Source organism: Echinops telfairi, unplaced genomic scaffold, assembly GCF_000313985.2.
Source record: "Echinops telfairi isolate 266 unplaced genomic scaffold, ASM31398v2 ScPeMD7_1;HRSCAF=3_0, whole genome shotgun sequence".
In the NCBI taxonomy this organism is placed as follows: Eukaryota; Metazoa; Chordata; class Mammalia; order Afrosoricida; family Tenrecidae; genus Echinops; species Echinops telfairi.
Genome location: NW_022103896.1, coordinates 29,701,259 through 29,713,064, shown reverse-complemented (window position 1 = coordinate 29,713,064; position 11,806 = coordinate 29,701,259). Strand labels below are relative to the sequence as shown.

The 11,806-nt window shown below is 42.0% G+C and overlaps 1 protein-coding gene across 1 annotated transcript in view; it reads left to right on the top strand.

Moving 5' to 3' along the window:
• PKHD1L1 (PKHD1 like 1) overlaps nucleotides 1-11,806 on the top strand; it is a 182,255-nt gene that overhangs the window by 166,437 nt on the left and 4,012 nt on the right. Inside the window, 4 exon segments of the mRNA XM_045287100.1 lie at nucleotides 1,874-2,218; nucleotides 5,860-6,011; nucleotides 6,888-7,034; nucleotides 7,344-7,497. Of these exon segments, the coding sequence (XP_045143035.1) occupies nucleotides 1,874-2,218; nucleotides 5,860-6,011; nucleotides 6,888-7,034; nucleotides 7,344-7,497 (798 nt within the window).

Here is an 11,806-nt window from a genome sequence, read left to right as displayed (position 1 = left end):
CACACGTATTTCTGAAGTTTTGTACTCAAGTTCAGTCTCTACTGTGTCGTATGTAGAACTAAAAGAGCCGTGCTCTTGACGTGCACTTCCTACATGGAAATTTAGAAAACAGAGACATTTGAACACTGGGAAAATGTTCTTTTCCTAAGAGTGATGCAACACGAAGAGTGGAAGGCCATGGGATTTGGAGTCAGACAAATTAAGGTTCAAACCTCAATTCCCTCCTTTATAAGTTGTATGGCCTTACCAAGTTGGTTAACTTGGCTTACTCACTGTGTCTTACACACTACTTGGGCCATAACCAGGCTCAATAAATAGTGGTAGATGCATTTATTTTCATAGCAATGGTATTATGATAATGCATTCATTTGTTTTATTGATAAGAGCCTTATCCTTAGGGTTCTGCCGCAGTTATTGAACCTAGACAGATAGCTCCAGCACCCATTGCATTAATGTTAGATTGGTCTCTAATGCTAGAACAGCTTAAATAAAATAGAAAATAAGGGATATTGGTTACACATTTTTTAATGTTATATTTTTAATTCCTGTTTTGCAGTGCCTTCTATGTTTCTCCAGGATTTTATTTATTAAAAAAAAATAATACCACTCTTTTCTTATATGTCTAGGGGTTTGCTATTATTGTTTATGAAAGTAGGAATGCTTTTTAAAATGAATTTGTTGAATTGGCACTTGGGCTTCAAATTAATATTTAAACATATTTTTAAGTTGCCCCAGAGTTTCACGATGTCCATGTCTCTCCTCCTTCTATTCCATGAGACAATCACCTACGACAAATGAGTAGGCACCGTAGCTTGAAAATAACTTCATCTCATAAAACAAAAGCACATTCACGAGGCTCACAAAATTTTAGGACACGAGTTCATCTGGAAGCTATACTACTCCATGCAGAAGGAGTCCATTTAGTAAGAGTGACATGGTCTTTAATACTATCATGTACTGAGTTTCACAGTGACCTTCACAGTGACCCAGTTGCTAGGATTCAGAATCAACTCGGTGGCAGTGAGTTTGGTTTGATTTGATATTGCATTTGCCAAGAATACGCTTTTGTTTCTAGATTTTATTTTTAATTATTGTTTTTAGTAAGCTTCATTATGACATATGATGAGAATCTACCACAAGCTCATTATACCACTGCTAAACATTAGAACCTTTGGACTTAATATGTAATAGAGAATTTGTTACAAGGCCTTAGGTGTTATTGATACATGAATCTGACATGTATTTGTATATTTGTGTGTCCAGAAATATGCTCCCTACTAGTTTTACATTTAGCAAAGATTTTTCAGGCTGAACTGTAAATCTGTCCCATTGGTATAAGTTCCTTCTGAGATGTTTTAGTATATTCTTGATTTTTTGACATGCTTTGATTCTAGATAAAAATTAAGACCAGTGAATTATAGGTGTTTTTTTAAGAGTTTGTTAGTACTGCAAAAACTAGATGGGTACTAAAATTAAATTTATATTTTTAAATTACCAAATACCTTAAGTCTAAATTGTGAAATTTTCTATGTACAAATTGCATTACCTGTACATTATAGGCTATGAGTCCATATTAGATTTTGAGTTTCTCATTTATACTGTCTATAAGTTATTTTTAAAATAACAATAATATATAATAATTATTAATGCTATTATATAAAGAACCAGCTTTAATTTTCATGTCAGTTCTGTCATATATCTTTTCAAAATGTCTGTTCTTATGAAGTAAATAGTTCAGTCAAAATAAGGAATGATAATATTGAATGGTTCCAAAATTTTCTAAATGCAAATAAAATATTACCTCCTGCATGATAACTGCAGTAAACAGTATGCATATGCTTAACTGTGCTGTTTCGGCTTTTTCTCTGTGTAGAGCAATTCCTTCCAACTCTGGACCCCACTGTCCTTGGTGAAAACCACTTCGATAGAATCTCCCAGATGCTTCATGTTTTGGTTAAAGGAACCATACCGGTGGAAATCCACACCACTGCAGTCATATTTCTTTCTTTCCAACTCCCTGCTGTAACCGAAGATGACTTCTATAATTCCCATAATCTGGTTCGAAATCTTGCCTTGTTCCTAAAGATACCAAGTGACAAAATCCGTGTCAGCAACGTAATACGAGAGACGAGTCTGCGGAGCAAGAGATCCACGGGACTCACGATCGAATTAGAAATTGGAGACCCTCCCCCTCAGTTCCTAAGCAATGACACCTCAGGTAAGAGTCATAGAGGTCTGAGACAGGAAAACGATGATCAAATTCACATCCATACAGAACCCTGTCCCTGCCTGGTGAGGCAGACCTCAGGAAATCCTCCCATTCCCACAACCTGAGCTCTGGTCGGGCCGGAGAACCTTTTCTCTACTGTAATCTCAAGTGATTTTAGCTTGGTAAAGGGATTTCCACTTGAATTTGTTCTTGTGACAATTAATAAAGAAACCCTGTGGGTTTCTGAGACTGTAACTCTTTATGGGAGTAGAAAATGACCCCCTTCCCCGAAGAATGAGGAGCAGCTCGTGGTTTCAAACTGCTGACCTGGCAGTTAGCAGCGCAATGGGTAACCACTGTGCCAACACAGCTCCTGAAGAAGAAGAAGACCCAGGAAGGCCTACCTAAGGAGGGGAGCTGAGAGCCGAAAGATTAAACTGATAAAAAGAGGAGAAGACAGAGAACTTCCAGCTGAGGTTGGAAAGAGTATGGTGCCCCTGAAGAACTGGAAAGATCCAAGGGTCTGGACTGGACAGCCAGGGGGCAAGCTGCTGCAAACAAGTGTGACCGGTCCACAGGTCCCACAGGCTGGAGAGGTTTGTAATCCAAAAGAACTGTGGATGTTTTCTGAGAGGTAGACCTTGGGAGATGCTGAGCAGTGGAGCGGTGGGGTAGATATCCACAGTGAAGAGGTGCAAAGAACATGTTCTTCAATTCTAATAATGGATTCAGTCATCTTCACTAGCACTACCTGCCCAGTGTGTTCACTTCCCATGCCCCCTATTTTTATCAGAAATAAGCCAGACTATCCCATCACCAATGGTGTAAATAATTTCCCTAGAATACCTCCTTGTGGGTATTCGGGTCAATGCTCAGCTGTTCAGATTCTAGCTCTCCTCTATTCTCCATCTACAAAAGGCTTTTCTGAGCAGACCCACAGGTTTACCAGTTCTCATCAGACCCTCTGCTCTGCGTGAGTGTCTCCTGAGGTACAATGGAACTTCACAACCTTCTGGCTCACAGTAACCTCTGATGGCCACTCCCAACGATGCTGTTATCCCTGCTGGTCAAGATTCCCACAGTTACCCTTACCTAGGCATACCCTCTTCAAGAAAATGAAACAGGTTTCTGTCAGAGGAAGATTGGCCACCCTCCTAATGAAACTTAACTTCAAGGTCCCTGACAGGCACCATATTTATTTATGTATTTATTTTTAAATCCTAGAAGGGGTCCTGAAAATGTTGAACCTCCAGATGTTTTTTTAAAGGTAGCAAAAATAAGAAGTTTCTGAATTATTTTCCTTTTGGACAGCATCCAAAATTGTTTAAATCTGTAGACTTCACAAAATTAGAAGTTGCCCTATCTCTGCCCAGTATCTTTTCCACTAAACTCTCAGACTTTCTTAAGGGAAGGCACCCTGGTGGCCATGTGGGTACGCACTTGACTGCTAATCATGAAGTCAGAGGTTCCAAACTACTAGCAGCTCCACGGGAGAAAGATGTGGATGCCTGCTTCCACTATGATTCTAGCCTTGAGAATTCAGAGATAGTTCTGCTTTGTCTTACAAGGTCAATATGAGTTGGAGTTTGACTCAATGGCGGTGAGCCTGAATTGTGTTTTTTGTTTTGTTTTGATTTTCTCTTACAAGGTGGGCTGCAATGCACATGGTTGACAGTTTGAAACCACCAGCAATTTCACGGGAGAAAGCCTGGGTTTTCTACTCCTATATACAGTTCCAGTCTGGGAAACCCACAGGGGGATCCCTAGAAGTCAGCATTGACTCAATGGCCAGGAAGTCTGGTGTGGTGTGCATAAACTTGAGTACTGGATGAAGTTCTCACCTTCTGCCACTAACGGGTCATCACGCATATTCCCAGCAAGTTTGCATCTGAAACCATTAACCTTGTGAGCCCTGAGCCCTGCCCCAACTTTCTGGATCCTATCAGTTCTTTAGGAAGAAGGTCCTACCCTTGAGGAGATAAGCCTGTAGAAAGACCTGCCTGTGTGGGGGAGTTACTGATCACACTGTTTACAGAAACTGGAAAAGTAGATCAGATCTCCCACTATGTTCTCTGCCCAGTTTCATAGTTTGTTTTCTTGCACCAGCCCTGAGTTTCCTTGCACTTACAGGATCAGCGCTTTGAACTCAACATTGGCTATCTTCCCATTAATGTAGTCTATGAGTTGTAATGGCACACAGATTACCCAAAGACTTGTAGAAATCACTGGTCAGCTGGCAAATGTAACAGGGTCCAAAATTTACCACACTAGCCATTCGATGTCCAAAGTAACATGGCTTGTTTTCTATTTGTGACCGACATTTCTTCATACTCAATTTATCTCAGCCCTTATTCTCAATTTGCTAGTCTAGTTAGAGAACAGGGGCAGAGAAGAGGGGATGGTTAATAGTAAATATTTCCCAGATATAGACTGGGATAGTGTTTCCCATCTTGAGGAAAGCCCCATAAATTGGCATGGGACCATATCTCAGCAGGATTACTCAGAAATGGTCAGAACGATGTGCATATAGTGGTATTCCTGTCTCCCCACAGTCTTCACATAGTGCCAGGATATCCAGAAGTCCCAAGGTATCCTAAGATGTCATTGGTGCTAAAGCAACCTCTGGATGAGGAGAGTCCTCAGGCCGGAAATAAGGGACCTTCAAGTTAAGGACCTTGGTTTCTAGGTGGAAGTCTGCAGAAACGGATGCCTTTCCATGTCAGTTGGAGACAAGAACCTGTTTACAGTGAAGACCAGATCAGGTCTGTCACTCTGCACCCAAAACCAGTGAGGACAAAGTCATCATATCAAATAGGCATAAGGCACCTTTGACCTGCTACCATGTAGGAAGGGGTGCTGGAGAGGCGAGCCATAGAGAGGGGAAGGAAACCAGACAGCCTAAGCCTTTGTCCAGCAGAACCCAGGTCATCCAAAAGAGACCTTTCAAAGTGGAAACAGATTTCCCAGGACTGTGATTTTCAAAGTGTCATGTGAGAGCCATTGCTCAGAAATAGTAGTGCCTTCTTTTCCCTAGACACACTAAGTCTCATGGCTTTGCCTGAGTGGGGGAAATTCTGTGGTCCGAGTCCTCAAGGCCTGACTCTTGAGACACAGGTCACAGGTACAAGATAGCTAAGAATGAAGGATTAGCAAGGTCTATCAAACATCAAAATGTTATTTTAGTTATAAACTTTTAAAAAATCACTCTGACTACAGTATATAAGATGGTGTGAAAGGGGGTGAGACTGGATATAAGAAAATAAATTTGGAAGTCGATTTAATAATCTAATGATGATAGCGTTGACTAGAGCTATGGCAGTGGGAACAGGGATTTAGAAATTGGTAACTGACTAGATATGATGTTGGGAGAGGTGAAGAAAAGAAGGGGCAAGGGGAGGTGTCAGGCTTCTGATGAATGAATACGGTGAACGGAACTACCAGTTCATAAGCTGAGGATCACTATGGGGTCTGCATATATGGAAGGAAGATACCAGACCTGGCAAACTAGAAAAAGAAAAACAGAAACTAGCCTTGAAACGAACCTTATAAATTGTCAAATGTCCTAAGTAAGTAGTATTTTGTTAATAACTTAATGGCAAATTTGTTTTAAATTCTGATAATCCAAATGTCATAATCCTGTTTTCCCGTAGGTCGGATGCAATTATCTGAACTCCAGGAAATAGCTGGGACCCTTGCACAGGCTGTAATCTTAGGAAAAATCAGTAGTGTCCTTGGATTTAATATTTCATCCATGTTTATTATTTATCCACTCCCAAGTCCAACTGATTCTGGATGGAATAAGGTAAGAAAATGCCACTACAAAAAAATCAGCTCTTCCCAAGTTTCTTGTTTATGAATTATTTTAACTTTTTTTCTTGCTATTTCACAACAGTGGTTTAGAGGCCTTTCTGCTGGTGCTGTGCATTAGACGATGGCCTGCTAACTGCAAGTCACCAGTTCACACTCACCAGCTGCTCTGCAGGAGAGAGATGAGGCTTTCTGTTCCCATAAAGATTTGCAGTGTCAGAAACACTATCTACATTCAGAATTGACTTCATTGGCAATCAATTTCTGTTTTGTCTTTGTTTTAACTTTTTGTTGTGAATTGGACTAATGTTTCCACAGCAGCTCCTCAGTTTGACATTCAATAATTCATGCACACTTCGTTTCAACACAGCCATGGCAGTTTGGTTTTTGTTTTGTTTCCTCATTTATCGTTGGCTGTTTTTCATGAGAATGTTCAAAGGCAATGAAGGAACTGGAAAAACCCACTACCCAACTGGCATTGAATCAATTCCTACTCACAGCAGCCCTATAGAACAGAGTAGGACTGCCTTCTAAGGTTTCCAAGGCTGTAAATCTGTAAGAGAGCAGACAGCCTCATTTTTCTCCCGTGGAGCAGCTGGTGGATCTGAACTGGTAATCTTAGACTTAGTCAATAAAAAGGACTATATATTTAAACCACTATTTTTGGTATAAAATATGCTTTGCTTTGAATATTTGTATCGATTCTTTATGAAATCCATCTAGAGTAACTATTGTTAAACAATGTTAATTTTACATATTGAACATCTATTTTAACAAACAGTGACTATTATGCTTAGCCTACCTAAGATGCATTAGCTGCTGATGACAATGTATCATGCGAAAACCCCTTCAATATTCATGTCCCATGCAGGTGACTGCCCTACCAGTTGAAAGGTCTGCGTTTCCTGTTCATCTGGTGGCCTTCGTGTCCTCGCTCTCAGTGGTCACTCAGCCAGTGGCAGCGCAGCCAGGACAGCCCTTGTCCCAGCAGCCTTCCGTAAAGGCAGTAGATTCAGATGTAAGTCAAAAGTCAGTTAAGTGAGGGAATTCAGCTACCCATTCTAGACAGTGAGTCAACTTTGTTCAGCTTGATAGTCTTGCTACTTGAGGATTACACCGCCTCTCAGAAGTTGCACAAATGCCAATAGATAGCATCTTTAAGCAATTAAATCATGTTATTGGAAATCAACTTGTTCTGCTGCTCCTATTGTGAATATTTTGTGTAAGAAAGGGGTGCTTCTTCCTATTTTAAATTTATAATGCAAGCATTTAAAAAAATATGCAACAGGGCAATTGTTATATTTCTCTTACTTTTTTCCCCCTTTAGGGTAACTGTGTATCGGTTGGGATTACTTCATTAACTTTGAAGGCCATACTAAAGGATTCCAGTAACAGTCAAATCAGTGGTCTTGGTGGAAATACAACAATTCCATTTAACAGCTGTTGGGCCAACTACACAGACTTAACTGTTCTTAGAAATGGTGAGTCTACAATTTTGCATCCTCACATATATACCCATCCATTGGGACAGTAATAAGTTTAGGACCTCAGTCCTACTCACCAAGGTAGGCTGTAGAATATTATCCCAGCAGACTGTGTTATACCAATCAACCTTGATGCCCACGGTCCTGAGTTCCCAGGCCTAGCGACTCCTTTAGTGCAGGTATATGGCATGACTAAGTTTTCATATCTTTGTTCTCTATATGAATATGGATATCCATGGTTATATTTACAGTGTATTTATATACATACATATGGAGAAATGTCCTCTGTGAAATCTGTATTTTCGTGGGTATAATTCCATTTACCATTCACCGGTTCAGCTTGAGGGTCTCTCTATGTATCCATTCATAGATTATTCTTAGTGATTGCAGGATTAGGTATGTCAGAGTACACAGTAACCACTGTTGCCTTTAACATTTGTTAACAAATGTTAACAAACTTTAACATTTGTTGTTTTCTGTGTTTTTGAACTTTGCTAATAATGCTGAGGTGAAGTTCTATTACACTGTTGCTTTGATTTGCATCTCTTATGAGCAGTGGAGCCCTGGTGGCATGGTGAGTTATGCAGAGAGTTGCTAACTACAAGGTCAGTAGTTTGAACTTTTCAGCTGGTCTTCTGGAGAAAAAGAAGGCTGTTTGCTCCTGTAAAGAAGTATAGCCTCTGAAACCCTACATCAGGTCACTAGGACTCAGAATCAACTCAGTGGTAGTGGGTTTGGTTTGGAGTTTGGAGAATAGCTAACGTTCACGAATATTTCTTCATGTATCTGCTGGTCACTTGCATGTCTGTTCATGTCCTCTACTCATTTTTTATTGGGTTGTTTGTCTTTCTGATGTTGAGGTGTTACCATTTTTTCTACATTTTAGAGATGTCCGTAGGTCCTTATCCTCTATGTCATTGCCATCGTTTCCCCTCCTTTCTTTTGGTTTTCTCTCTCCTCTTTTGAGGCACAGGAATGCTTACTTTCTAGGAGGTGCAGTCGTGCAGTTTTCCTTATGTTTGATAGTGTATTTAGGTATGCCTTATATTAGAGTTCTGAGTCATCCCTTTCTCTTTTTGTTTCTTTTAAATTATGAATTGGGATCATGATAGTTGGGGGGAGGAAACATTAAAGAACTAGAGAAAAGTTGTGTGTTTCACCCTGACTGGCTGAACTCCTCCCCGCGACACTTCTATAAGGGGATATCCAGTTGCCTATAGATGGGATTTGGGTCCCCACTCCGCACTCCCCGTCATTCACAATGATAAGATTTTTTGTTCTCTGATGCCTGATACCTGATCCCATCAACACCTCGTGATCACACAGGCTGGTGTGCTTCTTCCATGTGGGCTTTGTTGCTTCTCAGCTAGATGGTCACTTGTTTATCTTCAAGCCTTGAAGACTCTAGATGCTATATCTTTTGATAGCCGGGCAGCATCAGCTTTCTTCACCACATTTGCTTATGCACCCATTTTGTCTTCAGTGATTGTTTCAGGGAAGGTGGGCATCACAGAATTCTGGGTTATTAGAAAAGAGTGTTCTTGCATTGTGGGATTATATGAGTGGAGGTCCAATGTCTGTCTGCTGGCTTACTACTTCACAAATAAATATATGTACCTAGATCTGTTTCCCTATCATTATATATAAATGTATTTACATATGTACATGCCTGTATTTAGATTCTATAAATGTCCTTTACCTCGTAGTTCATTCCTCTATTTCCTTTTACTTTCCTTTTGTCCCACTATCATGTGTGGCCTTCATTCAGGTTTCAGTAATTCCTCTCGGCTACACTGCCCTTGATCAAGCACCCCCAGGCTTCCTATGCCCTCCTTGCCTTCAATTTTAGATCACCTATTGTTCCTTTATCCATGGGTTTGTTGCCTCTACCGCCTTCCTTTCCCCCACCTCCCCTTCTCCCATGCCCCCCCAGAACAGTCAGTCACATTGTTTTTGCCTCCAGATTGTTTATCCTGCCTATCTTATCTAGATAAACATGCAGTGACAATAATGAGCACAAAAAAGACACAGAAAACACAACAACAGAGAGGCTTGGCCAAGATGGCGACCAGATAGGTAGCTCATGCCTGCAGCTCCATGGAGATTGGTGAGTGGAGAGATCTGGGGGCCAAGTAGGGGTCTAAAGTCTGTCTGTCGATTCCCAAGACAACTCAGAGCACTTCTCTGAACCAGAAGCTGACTTCAACCCCATCACCTGCACTCTCAGTGGACTCCCAGGTAGCAGGCCCACTGGCAGCCTCTTTCGTGGTGCTCAGGCCACCCGCTCTGCCTCGACTGGTGCCACAGGCCAGCCAGGCGCACCACGGAGGCTTATACCCTGCAATCTGCCAGCCAGCATCCCCCCTCCCAGAGGTGTCTGCCCATCTGGGTGCTCCTCATAGACCTGCCAGCCAGTCCATCCCCCCAAGAGACTCGCACCCCCATGCCACAGGGAAGCCATGCATACGGCAGAGGTTTCTGCCATGCCTCAGCGCTTCGCACAGACCTGCCAGCCAGACCCACCCACACACCCAGAGGTCTCTGCCCAGAGATCCCCACCCCATCTCCGCACTCCCCACAGACCTGCCAGCCAGCTCCCTCCCCTCCCCCCACCTACACAGAGGTTCCCATCCTGCCTACGCTCCAGGCCTGCCAGGCATTGACACAAGTCTGGCAAAAGCTTCTGCAGTGCCAGCACAGGGACGCAAACCTTTGGGGCTTGCCTACTGCATTCTACCTTCTCCCGACTCAGTCTTACCCCCACCCCATCTATGGTACAGGCAGTGGATATCCCTTTTAACAGAAGTAGAGTATCCTCTATCCCACCCGCCTACCTGTGGGAAGTTCCCCTAGCCAAGAAAGAACACCCAATCCCCAAACCATCCCCGAAATACGCTCCCCTGTACTTGGGCCAACACTTTGCATCAGATAGCAATGTATACATTTACAAACAGTCCCTAAGGAGACCTGAGGGTGGTTGGAGCACAAAGCATAGGTCAAAGATAGAGGGAAACCTCATCAAGACAAAGGTGAAACACAACCCCTCAAGGCAGTTGGCTATAGGCAGCCTGCAGAAACGCCAAAACTGACCTCCCAAAGAGAGAGCCCAGGGCTCTGAGACACCTGGGAAAATGGGACCTAGTTCCAATAAATCGACCAAAAAGCAACAAGCTGCTTCCACAGCTTCAACAAAAAAAGAGAAACACAATCCAATGCCAGAGGACCACCTGGACCTAATGGCAGTCATAGAAAGGGCAGAGGTTGACCTCCCACAGAAAGAAACCTTCAGAATGCTGCTTGGAGCCATACAGGACAGAGGGAAGCTTTACAGGAAAAGGATGAAATGATAGAGGAAATAAAGGCCATGCACCTAAGGGAAATATAAAAGCTAAGAGGCAAGATAACAAAAACTAATAGCAAGCACATGGACTTTGCCCAGCAAATGGAGGAGGCAGAGAACCGCATCAGTGACCTAGAGAACTAACAAGCAGAAATTAATAAACGTGAGAAAAAGTCTAACAAGTCCATCAGAGAAGCTGAAATAAACCTCCGAGATAGGTCTGATGTTATTAGAAGGAACAACATCAGAATAATTGGATTACTAGATGAATGCACATCAAGGAAATCAATGTCCAAAATAGTGATGGAATTTTTAGAGAAAACTTACATAGCTTAATGAATGAAAACCAGGCAACCATCCAGGAGGCTGAAAGAATGGCAGTTAGATTGAATCCCAAGAAGTCACCAAGACATATAATTGTTAAACTATCCAACTATGAGGAAAAGGAGAAAATTATGAGAGCAGTTAAAGGCAAGCAGACAAGAATATGCTCAGACCCATCAGCAGACACTATGAAGAAGAGGAGAGAAAGGAGCAACATATTCTGAAAATTTCAGGAAAATAACATAAACCCAAGAATACTCTACCCAGCCAAATTATCGATCAAAGTTAATAGAGAAGTGAGGGTCTTCCTGGACAAAGAAAATCTCAAAGAATACACTAAAAGGAACACAGCACTACAAAAGGTCCTCGCTGACCCAGGATGGGCAGAAGAACAACATTCACCTGGAGCAGCAAAGTCCCCAGGGAATGCTGCAGGCAGACTGTGGGGGCAGGGCGTGGCCAGGGCCCCAACAGACTGCACTAGAAAACACTCCTAAAGGCCAACGATCCTTGAACTAACTACAAGCTTTTCTTTCTTGTTGTGTTTTAATTTGTTCTTTGTCTATGGTTTGTTGTTGCTGTTTTGTTGTACATTGTTGCTTGGTTTTGCTCTGTCTCCTTTTTGTGCATGTTATTATCTCC